The sequence below is a fragment of the Callorhinus ursinus genome, unplaced genomic scaffold (genome assembly GCF_003265705.2).
Source record: "Callorhinus ursinus isolate GAN/ISIS: 27379988/994484 unplaced genomic scaffold, GSC_fseal_2.0 scaffold3, whole genome shotgun sequence".
NCBI lineage: Eukaryota > Metazoa > Chordata > Mammalia > Carnivora > Otariidae > Callorhinus > Callorhinus ursinus.
This window is the reverse complement of record NW_027397065.1, coordinates 54761074-54786460: the sequence shown is the minus strand read 5'-3', so window position 1 is coordinate 54786460 and position 25387 is coordinate 54761074. Positions and strand designations below refer to the sequence as shown.

At 37.6% G+C, this 25387-nt stretch overlaps 1 protein-coding gene across 1 annotated transcript in view; it reads left to right on the top strand.

Moving 5' to 3' along the window:
- Positions 1-25387, top strand: part of ITGA2 (integrin subunit alpha 2) — a 105719-nt gene that overhangs the window by 22132 nt on the left and 58200 nt on the right. Inside the window, exons 2-6 of the mRNA XM_025867296.2 lie at positions 4519-4639; positions 19682-19791; positions 20742-20833; positions 23841-23955; positions 24127-24254. Of these exons, the coding sequence (XP_025723081.1) occupies positions 4519-4639; positions 19682-19791; positions 20742-20833; positions 23841-23955; positions 24127-24254 (566 nt within the window). The remainder of the gene's footprint in view (positions 1-4518; positions 4640-19681; positions 19792-20741; positions 20834-23840; positions 23956-24126; positions 24255-25387) is intronic.

Genomic DNA, 25387 nt, shown 5'->3' with positions numbered 1-25387 from the left:
TTTACATAAGCTAATTAGCTATCACAGGCTAAGTGTGAAATGATGACATAGATAGTGAGTTGTAGATATATATCTGAAGAGAAGTAAGTATAGTGAACTGAGATTGTCCAGGTTTATCAAAAGAGGCGTGGTCTTGAGGGGAGGATTGAATTAGCAGGAAAGAAGAGATTTAGGATCAATGGAATAAGGAATGGCAATGGAAAATGACATATTTAGTGAGGAAATGAGCAGACCATTTATGAAGGAAGTTCTGGACAATAAGGTTGAGAAAATGAGCCAGACCCCGACTCAGAGTTCAGCCACCAAATGTGTGACACTGAACAAAAATGGTATCTAACCTCCTTATTTATACGTTGGTAATAATAGCTACATTTTGCTTCTTCACAAGGTTTCATGGGGGATCAAATGAGTCGAAGTGATTCTGAATAAGTATGCAGACATAAGCACTAAGAAAGAGTATGATACAAGTTTATGGTTTAAATGAGGAAAAAATGCTGGAAGGAAATATATCCAAATTCACGGCACTTGCATTAAAATGATATGGCTTTGAGTGATCTTTCTTCCTCTAAATTTCTCTATATTCCAAATTATCATTGAAGAGCATATGTTAATTAAAAATTCATTTCATTCAACAAATGAACTATACTAGGTGTTGAGAAAATAAGAGTGAATAAATGAAATAAAATCTGAGCTTACAAGGAGTTTAGGTCTTACTAGGCAGAGACAGACACAAAATAATGCAGATACATAAGATAATTTCAGGTAATTGGTGCTGTGATAGTGGTATATTGATGGAGTAGAATGTTGCTGCTAGATAGAGTCAGGGGAAGTCTCTACAAGGAGAGCAGAGACCTAAATAATGAATAGATGCCAAGACATAGATGCTGAGCTGGGAAGAAAATGTTGTAGGCAGTGGGTCAGGCAGCTGCAAAGGCCATAAGCAGAATGAGCTGCTTGTGCTCAAAGAACAGAAGGAAAGCCAGTGTGGCTGGAACATAGTGAGGAAGGAGGGTAGCGAAAGTGAAGTCACCAGATACACAAGGTCACATCATGAATGACCTTTGAAACCATGGTAAGAAAATTGGATTTTATTCTCAGTGTACTGATAAGACATTGGGATATTTCTATGACAAAGGAGGCAAGAACATAAAATAGGAAAAAGACAGTTTCTTCAACAAATAGTGTTGGAAAAACTGAACAGCTACTTGCACAAGAAGGAAACTGGACCATTTTCTTACACCATACACAAAAATAAACTCAAAATGGATTAAAGACCTAAATGTGAGACCTGAAAAAATAAAATTCCTAGAAGAAAACATAGGCAGTAATTTGTTTGTCATCACTGTAGAAACATTTTTCCAGATATGTCTCCCCTGGGAAAGGAAATAAAAGCAAAATTAAACTATCGGGACTATACCAAAATAAAATGCTTCTGCACAGTGAAAGAAACGATCAAGAAAACAAAAAGACAACCCACTGAATATGAGAAGATATTTGCAAGTGATATACCCAATCAGGGTGTGTGTGTGTGTGTGTGTGTGTGTGTGTGTGTGTGTGTGTGTGTGTGTAAAGAACTTATAAAACTCCACACCAAAAAAAAAAAATCCAATTAAAAATGGGCAGAAGACATGAACAGACATTTCTCCAAAGATGACATACAGATGGCCAACAAACACATGAAAAGATGCTCAACATCACTCATCATCAGGGAAATGCAAATCAAAACTACAATGAGATACTAGCTCACACCTGTCAGAATGGCTAAAATCAAAAACACAAGAAACAACAAGGGTTGGCAAAGATGTGGAGAGAAAGGAACCCTAATGCACTGTTGTGGGAATGTAATTTTGTGCAGCCACTGTGGGAAACAGTATGGAGCTTCCTCAAAAAATTAAAAATAGAGTTACCATTGATCCAGTAATTCCACTACTGGTATTTACCCAAAGAATACAAAAACACAAATTAGAAAAAATACCTGTATCTCAATGTTTATTGCAACATTATTTACAATAGCCAAGATATGGAAGCAACCCAAGTGTCCATCAATAGATGAATGGATAAAGAAGATGTGTGTGTGTATGTATATTTATATATACGTATACATATATACATGTACATATACACACACATTTTTATACACACACACACACACATAAATACTACTATGGAATATTACTCGGACATAAAAAAAGGATGAAATCTTGCCATTTGCAACAACATGGATGGACCTAGAGGATATAATGCTAGGTGAAATAAATCAGTCTAAGAAAGACAAATATCGTATGATTTTGTTCATATGTGGAATTTAAGTAACAAAACAAATGAACAAAGAAAAAAAAGAGACAAACAGAAAAGCAGACTCTTAAATGCAGAGAACAAACTGGTAGTTGCCAAAGGGGAGGTAGGCAAAGTGGACTAGGGGATGGGTGAAATAGTTACAAAGGACTGAGAGCACACTTAGGGAGATCAGCACTGAATAATGAACAGAACTGTTGCATTATATTGTATGCCTGAAACTATTATAATACTGTATGTTAATTATACTTAAGAAAAAAATAATAAAAGATACTGGGATATTTTTAGCAGAGAAAAGTGATCTGATTTATATTTTTGAATAACATTTTCTATATGTGTGTATAAACATACATGTGTATATATACACATATATATAGGCAGTAATTTATATATAATATATAAAGTATATATTATATACTTTATATATATAAATATATAAAGTATATATTTATATATAACATATATAAATTGAAATTTAACTGCTAGATGATAAAATGAATTTCAACGTGATTTTGTGTCATTACATGATCTGCTGAGGTCTAATTAATGGTTCTAATTAATTAAAATGATGCCATTGCATCATATATGGCCTTTCCAGCATTACACATTAGAAAAGAAGGAGCATTTGACATCATCTCCCCAAGCTTTTACTAGTATGTTAGATAACTGGTAACATAATTAGATAGCATTTATTGAGTTCCGCACAATGGGGTGAAGTTAAACTGTTGTTTGAAAACACCAGTATTCTGAATGTCATTTCTCGTTCCGTGATTAATTTGCTATGTTATTTTCTTCTGCATTTTATTTCCTGAAAAATAAGAAGGAAGAATGGTACATGTGAAAAATAGGTGTTAAGGAGAAAATTTGCAAATGTAGAGCTATGCAGATTTTGTCACAGAGTATTTCAAAATTACTATTTGTCCTTCTCTTCCTGGGTGACCATATTTCTAATAAATAATGAGCTGAGCTCTCCTGAATGAAGAAATCTGTGGTGGAATGACTTTGGCACATAGAGAAGCACATTAACTACCTTAAGTCCCCAAAGCTTTATCACTGACTTCATAATTCCTTTGGTGCGCTGCGCAGAATCAGCTCCCAGAAGTACCCAGGCCCCATAGAGGAGCAGGCCCTCTTCCTCCAGCCTTTCCATGCCTGAAACAATAGATTTATGAAATACTCTGTACTTTCATTGCTGCCCAGAAAGTGGGATATTCTCTCACAGAAACACATATTAATAGAACTTGGATGTCAGTTTCAAAGAACCCACTTCTGCCTTCAGTGTCTGCAAAAATAAACACTGATGGCAGACAGGATGAAGCGTACCCCGTCGCCACAGACGGCATTTATATCCACCCGGCTTGCTTTCTCCAGAATGAAGGACTGACAGCCATCAACCTTACTTGTTCCCCTATTCCCTTTCCATCACAAATAAGGTTTTTTGAAAAAGTCTATCAGGGCCTTATCCTATCAAAGTCTCTGTTGTTTTTGAAAATGATTATCGTTTCTCGAGCACTGAGAAAGAAGCATCAAAAACCAAAACCACTTCTGACAGTTCTCAGTGGAATAAAAGTGATAGGACTCCATCCCCTACATTTTCATCCTCAAAAATGATCTCTTCTGAAAGAAAATGATATAATTTTCAAGGAGCTGTGATTTTTCTTCCTCCTTTGAAGAAGCCATGCATTTCCAACAGATACTTCATATAGAGTCCATATCAAAATCTTCAGGGGAATTTAGGACAAAAAGTAAATAGCCTTCAGCTTCTGCCCTTGGGCAGATTGGAGACTTACTGTGTTAGGAAGGACAAACAGAACTGAAGTTACCTAAGAGTCTCTAGAGGTAATATGTGGTTTTAGAATTCAAGTTGAATCAGACAGCCGTGTGTTCAAATCCTGCCCTTACCCTTATTCCTTTCCACCTGGGAGACATACTTATCCCCAGGAACCTTAGAAATTTCTGCGAAACAAATATAATATTAATAATCATCTCCTGGGAATGCTATGAGGATGGATGAGATAATGAATCATGCATATAAAGTATTTAGCATGGTACCAGAGCCACAAAAAAGTACTTAAAAAGCAGTAGTTATTATTTCTTGGTAAACACTAATAGGAAGAATAATTATTATATAAAACAAGTTTTTTAAGTGGCCTTTGAGAGTTATATTACAAACTTATATTCACAAATTGTAAATATGGACTGTGTTTTCATCTTTCTTAATAGGCATTTTAAATTGTTGTATGGCATACAATGTTGGTCTCCTAGAAGCAAAGATATTTTCCGGTCCTTCAAGTGAACAGTTTGGCTATGCAGTGCAGCAGTTTATAAATCCAAAAGGCAACTGGTAAGAATATTCTTTTTATGATTTAAGTAAAAATACAAAATAAATTTAATATTTAACTCTAATAGCTTGTTCAAATTGGTACATGAATGTATTATTAATAGATAGCCCTCAAATATCCTCAAATGAAGAATTTGTCCTTGACAGTTGATAACTTTCAGATTGATAATTAATGAGATGGTGTAATGGTACTTTTTAAAAACCTAGATAGAGGGGCGCCTGGGTGGCTCAGTCATTAAGCGTCTGCCTTGGGCTCAGGTCATGATCCCAGGGTCCTGGGATCGAGCCCCGCAATGAGCCCCGCATCGGGCTCCCTGCTCAGTGGGGAGCCTGCTTCTCCCTCTCCCACCCCTGCTGCTTGTGTTCCTGCTCTTGCTATCTCTCTCTCTCTGTCAAATAAATAAATAAAATCTTTAAAAAAAAACCTAGATAGAAAACTTTCCCTAAGTATTCCATAGTATTCATAGTAGGAGTTTTGACCATTTAATTAACAGATGGAAGGAGGGAAGGAGGAAGAAAGTGATAGATAGTTGGGTGGATGGATAGATAGGTAGGGAGAGAGAGAGAGAGAGAGAGAGAGTGATAGATAGATAGATAGATAGATAGATAGATAGATAGATAGATAGATAGATACAGTTGTCTTCATTTCTTATTCTGTAAACTGGTATCCACCATTGAGCTTTGTAAATGGTCAGCCTAGCTGATGCTGCCTCTTGGCCATTTCTAGATTTCTAGATTTTTTCCCTAAATTTTTTCCTTCAGCACGGCTTTATCTACTGGCTTAATTCGAAGTCAACCTTTCCTCCTCTGTGTGGCACAGGACCCTCACAAGCCTTTGTGCAAAATTTATAAAGTTGCCTTTCTCTAGTGCATCTGCATCATTTGTTTCTGCATGAAAGTGCCCCCAGTTTTTTGATGCTGTGTAATGGTTACATTTAAACCATGGTTACATTTATATACACTACCTTCATGGATATGGAATTATATACTCCCATTGCTGGCTTAAATTTCCCATAAAAATATTGAAAATCAATGCAGGGGAATTCAGATGATTCTGAAATTTGTCTTTAGGTAGAACTGTAGCTCCTCTCTTGCCAGTCTTGATGTTCACTGGTCACAAGAGTCCTACCATTGGAACCTTAACTCCCTGTTGCAGCAGAAGATTCCAGACTTACCCCTGGAGCTTCCAACCTGGATCCTTTAGAGTTCTTTCCAACAATCGAATAGGCTGTTGTTGGCTTATCAAGTAAGAGCTATAATTAATAATCTTTTTTCTGTGGGAACTTATGTTTGATGCTCAAAAAATTAAATTCAAAGACACATTTAAAATCCAAATTATTCCCCTTTTGGAGCATCCCCATCTGTGTGATAAAGAAACAAAATGAAATTATCACTCAAGAGGGTACTGTGTTTCAGAAGGCATCTTGAAGGAGGTGAATCATGAGGTGGGTCTTAGGAGGAGATGAATAGGCAGGAGAAAAGCATTAACTAATTATGAGAAGACTTAGTAAGATACACTGCAGTTTGTCAGTCATCCAGAAGGATAAGAATGATCTGGTTGAAAACCCAAAGAATAGCAATTATTGACATCATTTGGGATATCAGACGGCATCTCTAACAATTATATTATTATGCTTTGATAACCATAAACTGTAGTCAAAGGGCTAGAAAGATGTTATGGTTGGTATAGTTTGACTTTGGAATCTACAAGATGAAGTTGCTGATAACCCACAATTTTTTATGTCCAGCCCCGATTCTTTCCTGAACTGCAGACACCCATAAGAACTATCACTACATGAATGCCTACTAGACATACCAAGCTTAACATAGCAAACTTAAACAAATATCTGATTTTCTGAACCAGCCGATGAGACCAAAAATCCTCGACTCTTCTTTTTCTGTCATGCCCCCCATATCTCATCCACTAGCCAGTCCTGTTGATGCCACCGACAAAATACATGTGATAACAGACCGTTGGTTTCCCCCGTCTTCCCTGAAGCCCCTGCTCAAAGCCAATGAGCCCTTGTGGGTGCTGCGGCAACCACTTCTCACCCCGCCCCCTGCTTCCCTTCTTACCCCTCAGGGCAGGCTTGTGGACTCTTAAATACGTGATTCAAATAATGTTACTGCCTAGACTAAAACCCTCTGTGGCTTCCTACTGCAATTAGAATACATTAAAATTCCTTAAAGGATCTTCCCTGATCTGGTCTCAGTCTGCCTGTCCCATCTCATAATTCATCCCCTCACGCTTGTGCTCCATGAATTGTGTCTTCTGTCTGTCCCTTGAACATACTAAGCTCATTACTACGTCAAAGCTTCTGCACATGCTTTTCTCCTGGAAGGAGCAGCCTTCCCAGGATCTCCACTTGGCTGCTCAGTTCCCATTTTTCAGTCTCAGCTCAAATGTCTCCTCCTCATAGAAACCTTTCAGAGCGTGTCTTCCTAAACAAGGACTGCAGCACACCTCCCAGCCACTCTCCTGCCTTCCATGCAGATTCATTTTCTGGGTAGTAGTTATTAGTATCTGTAATCACCTTTATTTGTTTTATATGCTCATTGTCTGTCTTCTGCCCTGTCTCTGAAGAGAGGCACATTGTTTGTTTCAATGGCATGTACTCAGAACCCAGAATGTTATGAGTTGAATGACTGAATGAAAGTCCTATTTCCAAATGATTCACCTGAGGTACTCTACAAAGTGAACTATAGTAGTTTGACTTAAGTGTGAGCCGAACAAGACCTTTGGAGGGACTCTGATTGTTTGCTTTGTAAGTGTGGCCTTGCTGAGGACAATCTGCCATCAAGCTTGCGGTTGTTCCTTTTATTTATTTTTTTTAATTTATTTTATTATGTTATGTTAATCACCATACGTTACATCATTAGTTTTCGATGTAGTGTTCATGATTCATTGTTTGCGTATAACACCCAGGGCTCCATCCAATATGTGCCCTCTTTAATACCCGTCACTAGGCTAACCCATCTCCCACCCCCCTCCCCTCTAGAACCCTCAGTTTGTTTCTCAGAGTCCATAGTCTCTCATGGTTCATCTCCCCCTCCGATTCCCCCCCTTCAATTTTCCCTTCCTACTATCTTCTTTTTTTTTTTTTAACATATAATGTATTATTTGTTTCAGAGGTACAGGTCTGTGATGCAACAGTCTTACACAATTGTTCTTTTTAAGTGACAAGGTAAAGGTTGCTCTTTCTAGGACAAGGTCAATCTTTTTTTTTTTTTAAGATTTTATTTATTTATTTGACAGAGAGAGACACAGCGGGAGCAGGAACATAAGCAAGGGGAGTGGGAGAGGGAGAAGCAGGTCTCCTGCTGAGCAGGGAGCCTGATGTGGGACTCGATCCTAGGACCCTGGGATCATGACCTGAGCTGAAGGCAGACGCTTAACGACTGAGCCACCCAGGCGCCCAACAAGGTCAATCTGAGAGAAAGAGCCACCATCAGTAGGAGATGCTATTAGAGACGATAAGCCTACCAAGGATCGGAAGGTAACTCAACTACTGACCACGTTGCAGGTTGGAAGTTGAGCAAGACCAACAGGGACAAAATGTTGACAGGAATCTAGGAGGCAGAGTCCCAGGAGAGTGAGAGACAGCCATACATCCTTTCTCTCTCCATGATTCTCTCTGAGCATGCAAAACATTGTTAAAAGATGAATGTATTAGCAGCTTAGGATGAGATTCTGGTGCTGATCAGGTTATGTTCAGACCAAGGACAGTAGACATTCCTAAGTCCTACTGTAGCCTTCTCATGACATTCCTGAAAGATGTATAAACACAGACAATGACTACTGGGGAACAAGGCATCGCTCTATTATTGGTTGGACTAGTGCTTTTAACTCCAGCGTAGAGCTTTCTGGTAAGGTGTATTGTTAGTCTTACTACCCTCAGGCCTGTCTACAGTACCAGCTGGTACGAGCACACCCCAGCACACAAGAAGAGGAGAGGGGGGTACCTGTCTTACCTGAGAGGCTAAGTCCTATGGCAGTGAAAAGCTGGAAGGAAAGAGAACCAAAGCTGGCCTGGCATGCCAGTCTGCCCTTTCACTGTGCTGGTCTTGTTAAAGCAAAGAAGCAGAAGAGGGCACGTCATGGACACCAACTGCTAATCCACCACAGGCTGGACCCTGTGTGAGGTGCGAAATAGAAAACATCAACCTTACCTTTTAAGGAGCGTGGAGCAGAGTCAAAGCGGAAGACTGATATGCAGAGCTGGCAGAGATGCAATAGAGGCCAAACCCGTGTGGTTAATAGTGTGGGTGTCCTTTCAGTGTCATAACTGTATTATCTTACTATTGAGAGCTCATTCTCTCCTCCCAAAGCGTGGGACACTCGAGGGACAAGATTTGCTCCTGGTCCTTCTCTCATTAGCCTGGCCCTGCCGAGGTGCCTTGCCATGGAGGACAGGGCTGTGGCAGGATCCAGCGGATGGCGTGTCCCCCTACAGGGCTGGAGTGAGGATCCAGCGGATGGCGTGTCCCCCTACAGGGCTGGAGTGAGGATCCAGCGGATGGCGTGTCCCCCTGCAGGGCTGGAGTGAGGATCCAGCGGATGGCGTGTCCCCCTGCAAGGACAGGCGGCCCTCACAACTCTCAGGCTCAAGGAAAATAATATGAAACTTGGAATCCAGAATTGCCTATTTGTTTTGACGATTGGCACTGTGCCCTTCTCCACTCCTAATTTATGACAACTGCACAGACATTATGGAAGTAGCAGATGTGGGAAGGACTGTTTAAACATTAACTTTCCTCCTGATACTAATCAAGTTAACTTTGGGCAAAGAAAGTGGGATTACTGTGAATTCCTTTATAACTGTGAGTCTTTTTCTCTTGGACTTATATAACACTCTCTCCCTCTCTCCCTCTCTCTCTCTCTCTCTCTCTCTCACACACACACACACACACACACACACACACACACACACACACACACACCCTTTTATTTCCTTTACTCTCTTACTGCTTGTTCTGAAGCTGCTGTTTGAATAGTTTTTCCTCTGTTCTCTTTGACTTTCTTTACAGTCTGTATTGTTGAGCCCCAACTCTATCTCTCACCCCTTTCCTTCCTTCTGACATCTCACTTATGGCTCTGAGTTTTCTTAAACCACACTCCTTATTTTTCAAGTACAACATCAGCTGTCCTCTATGCCCCATGTTTCTAAGAATTTACAGGCATTTACATTGGGATGCACAAGATTTGAACAAAATGATCTTGATGCTTTTGCTCATTTTATTTATTATACTTTTATCACACTGTGGACTTTTGCTCTAGAAATAGTGATGACGTGGCTTTGAGAATTCTAGAGCTTTTTTAACAGCCTCAAACAAGCTGCATAATTTTAAATGCAAGACTACTCCCAAGCAGAGCAGCAGAGCACCCCTCTGTCTGTAAGTAAAGCTATGGTCTGCTCCCCCTTCTGTGTCACTTTGAGGCCCCCATTGTACACACAGGATGTTCAAATGTCGATGATGCAACTCTTATCAGAAGCAATTATACAAAGGATTGAGATATGTTTAAAGTCATTTCCTGGAAGCTTGTGGTGATATGTACTGTCTCTGTTTGTCTAATCCAAAGGCCTGCTGCATGAATAGTCTGAGCTCATTATATGACTCAAAAACCTTAGAACAGTCACTTGTGTAACAAAAACTCTCTGGCAACAAGGGGTATTTCCAGTGGGAGAGATGTAATTTCTTGTGTCAGCAAGGACTAGTGCATACTTGTTCCTTAAGAAAAGAAGAGAAATATAATGAACATGTGTTATGGCCAATAAAAAATTCCATTTATATATGAGCTTATATTATAGTTCTAACTTTTTAACTAAGAAAAATATGAATAAAGCTCTATGTGTGTTATAAATATAACAGCTTGTCTATAGGAGATATGGGAGAGAATTTTAGATGAATAAGAAACATTCAATTCTATAACACATATCAAAGATTATGCCATATGTAGATTGGAAATAACAGTACTTGGTATTTACTGATATTTGCAATATTTAAAAGTACTGAGTACTTTCTCTTTGCTGAACACATAATACTCACAATAGCTCTATTATTACTCCTTTTACAAATGAGGGGACTGGGACTTGGAAATGTTAAGTAGTTTGCCTAAGATTACAGAGCTAAGAAGTAATGTGCATATGATAGATTAATGCAAAACAGAGATAAGATGTTCCAAGTGTACATATTTTTTTAAGTATCGTCTGAGAGTGGAAGAAGGTAATTGGCATTTATAAAAAATATTTAATTCTATTTCATATAAACTTTATAAAGTAAGATCAACTTCATTCAGTACTTTGAATTAAAATTTCTGCCTGGACAGAGATGACAGTTACCATCTGCCTTTTCATTGTCTCATAGACAGGGATTTGTCATGTAAGTCAGGAGCCAGAGCACAAGGGTTTTACCCTCAGTTTCCACACCACTAGCTGGGTGACTGAAAAAGTCACACAACCTTGCTGGAGCACAAAGAGAGGGCCATTCCTACCAAACTGGAATGTTTTGAGCACCTTGTGAGAGAATAAAAGTAAAGCACTTCACTGGTGAAATCCAAATAAAATCTGTAGTTTAGTTAAAAAAAAAAAAAGTAAAGCGCTTCAAACACTAAACCACTCTAGGAATAAGTCTAACCAAAGAGTGCAGTTTTCTGTACTTGAAAAACTGTAAAATACTAATGAAAGAAATTGAAGATAACTCAAAGAAATGGAAAGATAGTCCATGCTCACAGATTGGAAGAACAATTATTGTTAAAATATCTATACTACCCAAGGCAATCTATGCATTTAGTGCAATCCCTATCAAAATACCAACAGCATTCTTCAAGCTGGAACATACAATCCTAAAATTTGTATGGAACCCCAAAAGGCCCTGAATTGCCAAAGCAATCTTGAAAAAGAAAACAAAAGCTGAAGGCATCACTACTCTAGACTTCTAGTTATATTACAATGCTGTAGTGATCAAAACAGTATGGTACTGGTACAAAAATAGACACATAGATCAATGGAACAGAATAGAAAACCCACAGAATAAGCCCACAACTATATAGTCAGTTAATCTTCAGTAAAGCAGGAAAAAGACAGTCTCTTCAACAAATGATGTTGGGAAAACTGGACAGCTACATGCAAAAGAAACTCTCTTACACCATACACAAAAATTCAAAATAGATTAAAGACCTAATGTGAGACAAGGAATCATCAAAATCCTAGAAGAGAACACTGGCAGTAACCTCTTTGACATCAGCCATAGCATTTTTTTCTTGATACGTCTCCTGAGGCAAGGCAAACAAAAGTAAAAATAAACTATTAGGACTACATCAAAATAAAAAGCTTCTGCATAGTGAAGGAAACAATCAAAAAAACTAAAAGGCAACATACTGAATGGGAAAAGACATTTGCAAATGACATATCTGATAAAGGGTTAGTATGCAAAATATATAAAGAACTTATAAGACTTGGAGCACCTGGTGGCTCAGTCAGTTAAGCATCTGACTCTTGATTTCAGCTCAGGTCTTGATCTCAGGGTCATGAGTTTGGGCCCCACACTGGGCTCCATGCTGGGCATGGAGCCTACAAAAAAAAAAAAAAAAAAAAAAAAGAACTTATGGCACTCAACACCCAAAAAACAATCTAATTTAAAAATGGGCAGAAGAGATGAACAGACATTTCTCCAAAGAAGGCATCCAGATGGCCAACAGACACATGAAAAGTTGTTCATCATCACTTATCATCAGGGAAATGCAAATCAAAACTATTTTGTGATATCACCTCACACCTGTCCAAATAGCTAAAATCAACAACACAAGAAACAACAGATACTGACAAGGATGTGGAGAAAGGGGAACCCTCTTGCACTGTTGGTGGGAATGCAAACTGGTGCAGCCACTCTGGAAAACAGTATAGAGGTTCCTCAAAAAGTTAAAAATAGAACTACCCTATGATCCAGTAATTACACTACTGGGTATTTACCCAAAAACTACAAAACCACTAATTCAAAGGGATACATGCACCCCTGTGCTTATAGCAGCATAATCTACAATAGCCAAAATATGGAAGCAGCCCAAGTGTCCATCTATTGATGAATGGATAAAGAAGATGTGGAATATTATTCCGCCATAAAAAAGAATGAAATCTTACCATTTGCAAAGACATGGATGGTTGTAGAGAGTATAATGCTAGGTGAAATAACTCAGAGAAAGACAAATACTATATGATTTCATGATTATGTGGAATTTAAGAAACCAAAAAAATAAGCAAAGGGAAAAAAAGAGAGAAAGAGAAACAAATCAAGAAACAGACTCTTAATTATAGAGAACAAACTGATGGTTACGAGAGGGGACGTGGAGGTGGGGGGATGGGTAAAATAGGGGTGGGGATGAAGGAGGGCACTTGGTGATGAGCACAGGGTGACGTATGGAAGTGTTGAATCACTACATTGTGATTCTGAAATCATTATATTGTACATCTGAAACTAATATTACTAATATTACACTGTATGTTAACTAACGAATTGCAATAAAAACTTAAAAAAACAAATAGATATCCACTGTTTTAAAAAAAGAAATAAATCATATCCACTGTTAAAAAAAAAAAAACACTAAATCATTATGCATACGTGAAGTACTCTCCTTAGTGCTGGGTAAAAATACATAGGAAGAAAATCAGGATTTTTAATAAGAAGTTCCTCCCTACTTCTCTCCACTGCCTGTTTCTCAACCATTTTTCATCTGTCATCGATTAGCTTCCATGCATATTGGATTAGCTTCAGTCCATTTCTTCTTCTTCTTGTCCAAGAATGCTATTCTGATCCCTTTTCCAAAATAATCATGTCTTTGTCTTTCATTATGGCCTTTAAATATTAGCCAATATCATCCTTTATGTCTTTTTCCAAAGATAAAATTCTCTTGCCATTAGGTTATCCTGGCAGTGCCATTTAACATGCTTACTTTGTTTATTCTTAGAGTTTGCTTTTATTTTAAACCCATAGCATATATATTCCTTTTTGTTCTTTCATTACATTTTATTTTCACTAACTTATAACTTAGTCCAGTGTTTGATTCTGGAAAGGCATTAGAAGTCTGACTCTAATAATCTTACACTTTTAAGCTAAAAACTTAATACTTTTATAAGTAATTATTATGTTATTGCCATATAATGAAACCATCACTCAACACTGTTAATATAGATGTGCAAAGTATCATGTCTCCTATCAACAAAGACCTTCTCTAGGCAGCCAGTAGGGGCAGAATAGTGAACCGAGTATCTTTTAGAACCCCATGGACCACCCTGGTGTTGATCCACCTACATTTGTTATATCATAGTTGTCCATTTCTTTTCCACTAAGTTTAAATAATCTTTATGGCTAAATTTTTTCCATGGTTTCTGTTATTTTCATAAGTAAAAATCTACAGCAGAAAAGGCACTTTAAATATCCCCAGCTCTGACTTCTTTCTCCCTTCCCCCTCTCTGGACACAAATTTGTGTGTATACCTACAAACACACACAAACACACTTGTGTGTTTTGTGTGCAAGTCACATCTTTTGTGACTTGCATAGGGGATAGATCTGCTACTCCCAAATGTCTGGAGACCTTCAGTGATCTGTGAAAATTCTCCATGCCTCGCTAGCTTGTCTTATAATTTAAAGCTTTCCACTGTGTTAATGCCTGAATGTCTGTTCCTGGAACAAAGTTCATTTACAAAAGTGAATGGGGCTTACACACGCACATCTTCCTGGTGGTCAGTTGTCTGAAACTTTTCCATCAGTCTAGCTCCATCTGAAGAGGGATTTGGGGAATACAAAGTGGCATGGGTGGAAACTGTTAATTTGTTTATGGCTAATAGGATGGGCAAACAATGAACACCTGTCCTCTAAAAGAGTTCTAAGCAGAACTTACTATGATAGAAAGAATCAGGGGTTTGGAATGAAAGGACACAGGTGCAGATCTAGACTTTGTTGCCAATTAAACACTTAGACTTGTTTTTTATAGGAAAACAGGAATAGTTGTAACACTTGACCTCTATTTATAAGGATCAAAGAAGACAGTGTACACAAAAAGTACTTTATAAATGTTGCTTTTCCAAATTTTATCATTGATAAAACAACCATCTGCCTAAGCACCTTGTTGAAAGGTACTAACTCATGGGCTTTGATTTGGAAAAATGTGGTGGTCTTAAAAATCGTTCCTTCCCTTCGAAGAATGTGGAATTTATATCATCATAAGGCTTTAAATTGAATATATCAGCTATATATAAATATATATTTATATATATGATATACTGGTATATTAAAATCAAAAGATTTTAACTTTAGGAAACTGCATGTTGGGTGAGTCAACATAACAGAATCAGCTTTTATTTGATTCATCTGTTTACAGTACAAAAGCTAATTTCCAGGCTTTTTATGAAACAGAATAGGCTTAAGATGTTTTAGCAATAATGAGGCTGGTGGACTCCACATCCACCACATCAGGGAACTGAAAGACCTTGAGGGTTTAACCATCCCCTATTTAAGGAAGCAATCTGGCAGCCAAAGGAGTCTGAGGTAGCATAATGAAGCTTAGAAACTAAAATTTCCTTTCAACACATGCCAAAGGGTTTAACTATTAAATTTATAACAACAGTATTTCCCAACCAGGAGCTAAAAATGAACTCCCTTTACCTGTCTTCCTCCTTCCTGGAGACTTGAAGTCTTCCCAGGTGATTTCTTTGCATCATAAACTCCTTTTACATTACAAGCAGGAAGCAAGTAGCTATATAGAACTCACCAGAACCCTTGTGTCGTCAGTGGCTTGGAACTAAACAATGTAAGGAACAATATTTATATTTATATACTATAGACTTTGAAATTTCTTACATTAATGTGTTATATACAATAGGCTTCTAATCCTAAGTAAAATATCCCCTTGGATGTCTGATAGAGATCTCAAACTTAAAATACCTCACACTGAGCTCTTGAGCTCATTCTATCTCAAAATCTTGCTCTACTGAGAGTATCCCCCTTATCTGATCATGACCACTTGGTTCCTTTTAGTTTCTTGGTAGAGAAAACTTGGAATCATCCTTGACTCCGTGTGTGTGCGTGTTTGCACGAGTGTGGGTGTGGGTGTGTGTATTTAAAAACTAACCTCTCAAGAAATCCTGATGGCCCTACCTTCAAAATATATCTAAAATAAGATCACTTCTCACAGCCCTGTAGGAACCCCTCATCACCTCTTGCCTGGATTTTGTATTTGCCTCTGAAGTGCTTCACGTTGGCCCAATGCAATAATTCTTAACAAAGCAGTCTTCAAAATCCTTCTGAAATATGTCAGATCACATCATTACTGTGTTAAAAAACCCTCCAATGGCTTTCTCATGTCACTCAGAGGCAAAGCCATGTTCTTAGAATTTCATATCAATCTTATGGGATCTGGCCCCATTACCAATCTGACCGCATCTCCTCCCACATTCTTCCTCACACAGTGTGGTCCAACCACAGGGCTTTTGCACTTGCTGTTCCCACAGCCTCGTATTCTTCCACCAGAGTCTGATGGTTTACTCCTTCATCTCCTTCGAGTCTTTGCTTAAACAGCAACTTTTCCGTGAGGCCCTCTCTGACCCTTCTAATAAAGATTATAACACCCTCCGCACCACACTACTATCCTCCTTTTTCCCATAAAGTACTGATCATCATCATGATATGTTTTATTTACTTATTAAATTTATTGTCTATCTTTTCCCCACTAGAATGTCAGCTCCATGAGACCAGAAATGTTTGACTGACTTATTCATTGACGAATCCCCAGCGCCTAGAATCAAGTCTGGCACATAGTAGGTCTAGCCACCATGTACAGCCCCACAGGCTGCATACTTAACAAGGCCAGTGCACACTCTTTATATGGAAATGGTATCCCCTGGAGTTGTGCAAAATTTCAGCCCCATAGGATTTCAATAAACGTTTGTTGAATCAAAGAAAACATGTTTTGCCCTACTATTTTAAGTACATTCTGTCAATAATCTCTAGAGAAATCGCTAGTATTAGAGGAACACTTGCAGAGTTTATAGACTCACAGACCAAAGGAAGATATTTATAACAGCCCCTGGATTGTGGGTTTAAACTACCTACACCACCATAAATACTGTTTACTAACTAAACAAAGTATTTTGAATTCCACTGGAGGTGGGCAAATTGGCTGTGTTTTGGAACTCTACATAATCACTATTTCCCCACAAGATAATTGAACAGTAAGTGTTATTTTTAAGTCATCTTGGAAGAATTCCCAGTTTCACTGTAGGAAAGAGAGTTTATATCTTGGGATTTTGTTTTGTTTTGAGAATCAGCACACACAACTGTTCATGCAGCTCTTTTGTCTGGTTGTGATTATGTTAAATCCATTCCTTCAAAGTTTTACCATCCTGCAGCAGAGTTTACTCACTCACCTATCCGATTCTCCACCCTTGTAACATTTTCTCCTGGCATGTTTCTTCCTGTTACAGCTGATTACATAAGATTGTATAGATAAATATACCAGCCTCCCTCATCTTCCTGTCTGATTAATATAAGAATGTCACAATTCCCTTGGAGTAGCCACTGGTGATGTCATAGCCTTTCCTTATGAGGATGAATTGTCAGGAACCAGGATTTCACCGAGACCTGTGGGTAGAAGCGAGGAGAGTCTACTGGAAATGTTGCCAATAAGGGAGTTAACATGGTCTTTGAAACATTCTCTGTAGTCACTAGCGTGACCTGGAGGCTACTAACTAATGTGGTTCACCATATTGAAAGAATGAGTCAGTCATATATGATGAGGACACCCTGGTTCTTTACCAGTTACCAAGATGATCTGGTTTTCCACTGTTACCTGCTGTCTTGTGTTAAGAGTTTAATATGGCATCATACTGCCAGAGATTTACATGTTTTCTTTGAGAGATTTACAAGTACTATCACATCCTTTTTGTTACGAGGCACACAGTTGTGCAGATGTTTCTTCTTCTTTCTTCTTCCCATTTGATTCATGTAGGAGGCCACAGCTCTCACAGCAGTAGTGGAGATGTCATACCCCCTCCTGAATGTGAGACTATCAAATCCTGAATTCTTTGGTGAGGTTGGAGGAAGTGAGGCAGAGAGGTGTGTCCAGGGAGCACTTAGTCAAGAGGAGACAGCAAGTAGCCTTTTGAGCCTTCTCATTGAGAAGTAGGTAACTCCATGATGGTGCTTTACTGCTGAAGACTCTGAAGAACAAGATGGTTAAATTTTAGTTAAGGAACACTTAACTTTTACACTTAAGTGTGTTTCTTGCCCTTGGGCTGGTGAGGATGGATGGAAAATGTGCATAATGAAAGTTACCCAAATTACCACATTTAGTACTATTTGAACATGATCTGCCCTTACCTACATTATGAACAGTACAGCCTGGGCCCACAGTGTAGATGTGCTCTTACAAGTTGACCTTGGCTGGTGTCCTTCCTGTCCATAGCCTCCTTACACACCACACAGCCACACCCTCATCACGGTAGACGTGGCCTGACCATCAGTTTCCAGATCCACTCTTTGATTATTCTGGAACGCAGCCCATTTGTCCTGGTAGTTTTCCCAATCTAGGCCCTATGCCAGGCCTTTGTGCAGCTAAGAGGAAGGAGAATAAACTAAGGGTTAAGAGCTTGGGTATCAAAATCAGTTACACTTAGCTCTCACTTACTGTGTGAATCATTAACTGTCTTTCAAAATAATTGGTGTTTTCTTCTTTCCATGACTATTCACACTCTTCCCTCTGCTGAGAATGATAACTGCCACCTGCATCTTTCAACATCCATTTTTGCATCCTCTGACCATTTTAACGTTTGTTCCAGAGAGGAACTTATTTATATCTTTCTGTTCATTTGTATTGTTATTGTTTTACTTGTCATGTATCTTAAATAGTTTTACTAGATGTAGTAGACAGAGGTGCACCTTAGTCTTTTTTGTATCCTTTGTGGCACTTAGTGTAAGGCACACATGTTGTTTAATCAACAATGATAAACTATATTTTGCAGAATGCTCATGAAAGAATTTAAGTTTCATCTAATCTGCCAACCTTGACAGGGAAAAAAAACATTGAATCAAATATGCTTCCTTAGTAACTGAATGCTGCTGAGTAATTAACCTACTATAGATTCTGAAGATCAGACTGTTTACATGGACTCTTTCTGTCCATTCTTTTGTAACCAGAAATGTTAGGTGAGTGGCTCCACAGGGAAACATTTAGTCTCTAGTTGGACAAGTTTTGTAGGAAATGAAACTAACCAAAAGGAGGATGGGAGCACCAGTCTCCAAACTCTGCATCCTGTGTTCTGGCTACAAACACATTACACATAAAGAAAGCTCCACAGTATATTTGCTCTGTGTTTTTGCTAAGGATCCTCTTATATAGACAATAAACAGTAAAACCACTTATAACTCATCTGTTCCCTAAGTAAATTAACATATGAAAATACTTAGGACAAGAAAAGCACTCAACAAATGTTAGTTTTTGTTTTCGTTTTAATCTTGTTTCATTCTTTAAAGTTGTGCTGACCAATATGGCAGCCGCTAGCCTCATGTGGCTACTGAGCACTTGAAATGTTACTTCTCCGTACTGATTTGTGCTCTGAGTAAAAAATACACACTGAATTTCAAAAGACTTGGTATGGAAAAAAGAATGTCATATAGCTCATTAATAATTTTTATTTATAATGATTGCATACTAGTTTGGTATATCAAGTTAGATAAAATATATTATTTAAGTGAATTTCACCTTTGCTTTTTATTGTATTAATATGACTACTAGAAAATTTTAAATTACATATGCAGATCACATTTGTGGCCTGCATTATATTTCTATACTGTATGCAAATATTCATTAAGAATCTTGATCAGCTAAGAGAAAAGGAAAAAGAACAAATTATAACTGAACAAATATGAACTATTTTCTTATTAAGATTGAAATTAAATGTGGGGATTTTTTTCATTGTTTTGTGGTCAGTTTTAAACTTTAAGAAACTATACTAACATTTTATATCTAATGAAAAATAATTCCTATTTCTAGGTTACTAGTCGGTTCACCTTGGAGTGGCTTTCCTGAGAACCGAATGGGAGATGTGTATAAATGTCCTGTTGATCTGTCCAGTGCTACATGTGAAAAACTGAATTTGGAAAGTAAGTAGTAATTAGCAATATGACTTTTTACAAATAATAAGATCTCATTTGATGTAACTCTAATTTAAAAAATAACAAAATCAATCATTGTCTTGAAGAAATATAGACAGCTTTTTTGCCTTTATTATCTTAGTCATATGGGGTCCAATTGTATCCAAATTTCCAACACAGCTTAAAGACCTGATTTAATAAGATACATGAGAAATGTGCTGCCTCTTGGACCATCTACCCCCAGACTGTGGACCAGTTTCCATTAATGTTTAGGATTATTTTGCTGATTATTTACAGATATCTAAGTCTAACCATACCTCTTTCCCTCCTCAAAACAAACCATTAGGTATAGACCTGTCAATACTAGTGTTGCTGTTAGAGAGGCTGAGAAACACTGTTGCATTCTAATAAAAAAAATTGTCACTATTTGGAATACTTTGTAATTGTTTGTATTTATTATTTTACATGGCTAGTCTCATGATTTCCTTTTAAAATTCAGCCATTAATGTTTTGGACCAGATTCTACTGTATGCATATTTTTATAACACTTTAAGGATTTTTTTTTTCCTGATCCATAATAAAACGTTAGATGGAGCTGTTGTGACCTTGAAAATAGTAGGTTGGCAAATTGTAGACCAAATTGTGTCCTCAGGTGTGTATTGTTTGGCCAGCATTTTGTTTTTAAAAATTTTAAATTTAAATGCCTATAAGTCATGCCCTTTACAGACACCACCCCCTAATATCTGACATTCTGTAACCTCGCTCATTTAAGCGTACAAGCTACCAGATCACTGAAGGCCCCTCCTTTCTTTACATGTGATTATATAATGTGAGTACCTGGATATATGACACTAAATTCAGTGCTACACATAAACATCAGTGTGTGGGTCTTTTTTTAAACAAGTTTAAATAAATGGTGAAGATTTATTCACTTTTTAAAATATTTTTCCCTTTGAAAGCTGCCACAAGCATTCCCAATGTTACTGAAATGAAAACCAACATGAGCCTTGGCTTGACTCTCACAAGGAACATGGGCACTGGAGGATTTCTCGTGAGTGTTTACCTTTCAAATTCCCATCTATTTCAAGAAAGTATGAAGTTAGTGTCTTCTCACCATCCCACCTATCAAATCAAATCTTGACACTTAAATATTAGAGTTTGCTTTTGGATAAATCATCCATTGTGGATATCCAACATGAAATGCCCATCTATTGATGTATAGACTTCTTAAGATATTCAGCAAAAGAGTTGCCAGGAATGTCTTAGAAAAAAGCAACACAGGAACACCGATTCTTTGCCCTTGGAAAGTACCCTTAGCATTTGTTGATAATAGCAGAATTCCAGGTCTCATTTCTCCTTCCCATAGGAACATTCAAGCTAGGTACTGCTAATTCAGAGAGTGGATTTCAAAGCTGAAGAGTATTTCTGTCTTGAATCCTTTGCTGTAACTGTTGGTAAATCTGATATCATCTAAGTCATGGCTTGGTCTCTTCTTATTTCAGATTAGTATTTACTCTCACTTAGTTTCTAGAATGCTGAGGAAAGGATCACAAATCAGTGAGAAAAAAAAATACCTTCTTTAACAAGCGGTCTGGGGACAATTAATTGGTTAATAACTTATATATTCAAATATGCTTTCAAGTGAATTAAAGAGTTAATATTAAAAACTGGAGGAAAATGGAAATTTTCTGAAAGAGGGAAAAATTTCTGAGCTTAGAACTAACAGGAGAAATAATATAGGAAATTGTTGAAAATATCTGACTATATTAAAAAATGAAAACCATCACATACCAAAGAAATTTTAAGGCAAATAAAAACCCAATTTTATTAGACATTTCCACCAGCTCATGGATGATCCTAGTTATATCACCCTGTTAAAATAGCTATAGAACGCTTAATTTAACTTTACATTAGTTATGTCTATATGATTGACATGCTAACTTAAAAGCCTATGTGTATAATAACTAAATTATTCTAAAAATACAATCAATTTTTAACAATGTCATTCTACTTTTCCTAATAGATACTAGTATTCAGGCATTGGTATTCAAACATCAGGTATTGCTTATAATATGTGTAATTCAAAGCAAAATGAATATTGCAATGAATCTTCATGGTTTATGATATCCTAAAGTCTTTATAATATGGTTGCTTTCCTCTTTTTTTTTTTTTTGTTTGCTTGTTTGTTTTTAAGGTTGAATAAATTCAGGGAGAGGAACATATTGAGATATAGGGATTACAGGTTGTGCTTCAAAAAATTTAATGTGTATATTCAGGTAAAGTAATTTAAAATTGCTAGAGAATTTAAGAGATTAATTTAACAATCAATGTAGCAAGCAGAGAAGGCACAAAGGGGGAGGGAGGGAGAGAGAGAGAGGAAAAAAAGAAAGAAAAAAAAGCCAAAGCTTCCTTTACATACCTAAAAGGTCAAAATCTTAAGATACTCTTAAGAATTATGTGGAAAAGACTGACAATCATCACATTTTTTTGAAACTTCTTAAGTTCTGGGCTTAAAGCAGGAATGTAGTTCTGGCATTAACAATTGGCATATTCTAATTTCAACTTTTAAATGCTGTTTTCCATTGCTTTTAAAACAAAAAAAAAAATCTTGACTATTTCACAAGTTACTGTTTTTCAAGGTGATTTAAAAAAAAACAATTGGGGATGGGGATATAGGAACCAATAATTGGTATCTGTTATTTGGTAAACTAGCCAAAGCCATCACTCGTGACTGTCCCCTAACTAATTGGCAAAATGAACCAGTTTTATAGGAGGAAGAACTATGGCTTATTCATTGAGCATGAAATATGACCACAGTTGCTTTTCCTTCGAGCAACCAACAATTAAACTGGGTCAAATAAATTCCCTTTTATTCTTCCAATTGCTTTTTGCAAGTTCACACTTTTTTGTTAAGCTTTAATAATTGATCCACAGCTTTACCTAATGCTAAACTTTGTAGGTGCTCTTTAAGATCTTGACTAGACTTCTCTTTCCCATTTTTGTCCTTTTACATCTAGCAATTTTAATATTATTTAATGTAGCGTTTTCTGTGTGATTTAATCACAACTGAAGCAGGAGTTCTTGGCATTCAAGGGCTGCTGAAAAAGAGAGATCTGAGGCTGGGTTGATGGGACTATGAAGAATTGTAGTATGTCTGATGTGGGCAGGGAGACAAGTGGTAGCTTGGATGACCGAAGGTTTTATGTAGTACAAAAAGGGGGATCAGAAGTCCTCAAATAAATACTTTAGAACAAAGTCAGAAACTGGCAGTTCATGAACATCATTGTGTTTGTTGAGCCCATAGAGTTTGTTCTTTTTGCTAACTGAATTTGCACAAAGAATTTGTCCTCTCAGGCTCTCCTTGAAAATTGGAAAGATCTGGCAAGGCTGGCAATGGGCAAGAGCCATGGTGGCTGCCCCTGGGTTCTTCATTCATCATGGCGTCTATATCAGCCCAGAACACTCCTAGGTTCCTGCCTGGCCCTGGGGCTTGTGGGTTTCTGCTGAATATTATAAGAGGTAGTAGATAGAGAGCATAGTAGTATCGGTGAATGGTATAATCTTTGTTCAAGAATAATAATAGCAATGATGCTGGCTCACAATTATGTAGCATTTGCTATTTACCCTGCACTGTTCTAAAGGTTTTATATCTATAGACCCACTTAATCTTTACAACAACCTTAAAAGATAATAGGTGTGATTATCCTCATTTACAGATTCAGCCCCTGAGGCCCAGGTAACTGAGAGACCAAAGAGGAAGGAAAGCACCCGCTTTCCCTAGCTTGGGGGGTGACCAGAGGGGCTTCTCCCTGCACCATCAACACCTGCCTCCCAGCCCAGCTGCCACCTTCTTTCTCCCTTACTTCTGGTTGCTATTTCTTTCTGAGACACTTTCTTTCAGAGGCTTTTTTTTTTTTTTTTTTTGACCTGTTAGTTACAAGAGTTGACAATTCCTAGTATCTGGTAAAATCATAGAAATGATCTCTGAGTTTTACCAGTGGAGACGTAGAGGACTCATGTTTTCCATATGTTTTGTCATTGCCCTCGTTTCTCTAAAGACGTGTGGTCCCCTGTGGGCACAGCAGTGTGGAAGTCAATATTACACAACTGGGGTTTGTTCTGACGTCAGTCCCGATTTTCAGCTCTTGACCAGCTTTGCACCTGCAGTTCAGAGTAAGTGATGAATGTGCAGAGGGTCTGAGCTATGCCTTATATGAAGGGGGAAGGCGGGATTTATCAAGTGCCACCCAACTCCTCAAGTCCATTTTACTTTGTTCCATTTGCATATGAGTGTGAAGACTGAATTACCTGTGGAAACCTGTTTCTTTCATTTTTCCTGTGTAGCCTGCCCTTCCCTCATAGATGTTGTGGTTGTGTGTGATGAATCGAACAGTATTTATCCCTGGGATGCCGTAAAGAATTTTTTGGAAAAATTTGTCCAAGGCCTGGATATAGGCCCCAAGAAAACACAGGTATGGATTTGAATAATACATACACTAACCCACAGCTTTCTTTCTGAGAAAATATTGTTAGCTATGACATCTTAATTTTTGTATTTTTCAGATCCCCATATTAAATGCATTTAATGGTAATCTTGACAGTTAATTGAAACTTGTACTACATTGAGTTGTTCTGTCTATGACTTTGCCCAGTGCTCGTTTTTGAGATTTGAGACTTTTATTTCTGACACAAGCATCGGATGTGGGATAGAGCATTTTTTGTGTGTGTGAGAGAAAGAGAGAGAGAAAGAATGGAAGTGGGGGGAGGGGCATAGGGAGAGGGAGAGAGAGAGAGAGAATCTCAAGCAGGCTCCACGCCCAGGACAGAGCCTGACTCGGGGCTCGATCTCACAACCCTGAGATCATGACCTGAGCTGAAATCAACAGTCGTACGCTTAACTGACTGAGCCACCCAGGCATCCCTAGGATATAGCATTTTAATCCTCTTTAGTTGCTTATTTTTCCCTCCTATAACTCATGAATTTATTAATACATTTTAAAATCCTGTATTATTTTTTCTTGACAGCCGCTTGGACTAATAATTTCTTTTTGTTTGTTGGTAAAACAATTGTCCTTGAATTCTGGGATTTTTTTATAAAGAAGTCCATAGACAGTATAATCCTATCTTTTATTATTTTTTAGTCTTTTATCATATTTTAGTCTATCCTTCCTTTTTTTACACAGGACACGTCTTTTAAATAATTTTGTGTAGCTGCCTGTGTTTTAACGAGTCTTTAATTTGCTTTTCTATCTTCTTGAGATAGGCATCCAAAACTCAGGAACAGAAGCTTCTCACTTTCCAAAAACCGAATAGCATTTATTGTTAAAGTTTTGGGTCTTTTTTCTTTCTTTCTTATTGGATTTGCCATTTCATGGCTCATTCTGGTTGTAGAAGCACATTGAACCAGAATCAACAGGAACCAGTTCACAGTTACCAGTGTATGTTTTTGGGTTGTTCCTGTCATCTGAGGCCCTAGTGTCCAACATCTAGTAACAATTGTGGGAACATTTCCCCCTAAATGCTTTGCAGTTAGCTATGTTGAAATTTGATTTTCTGCTTCCCTGTTCAGTATTACAAAATATTATTATATGTTTTCCCCATTGAC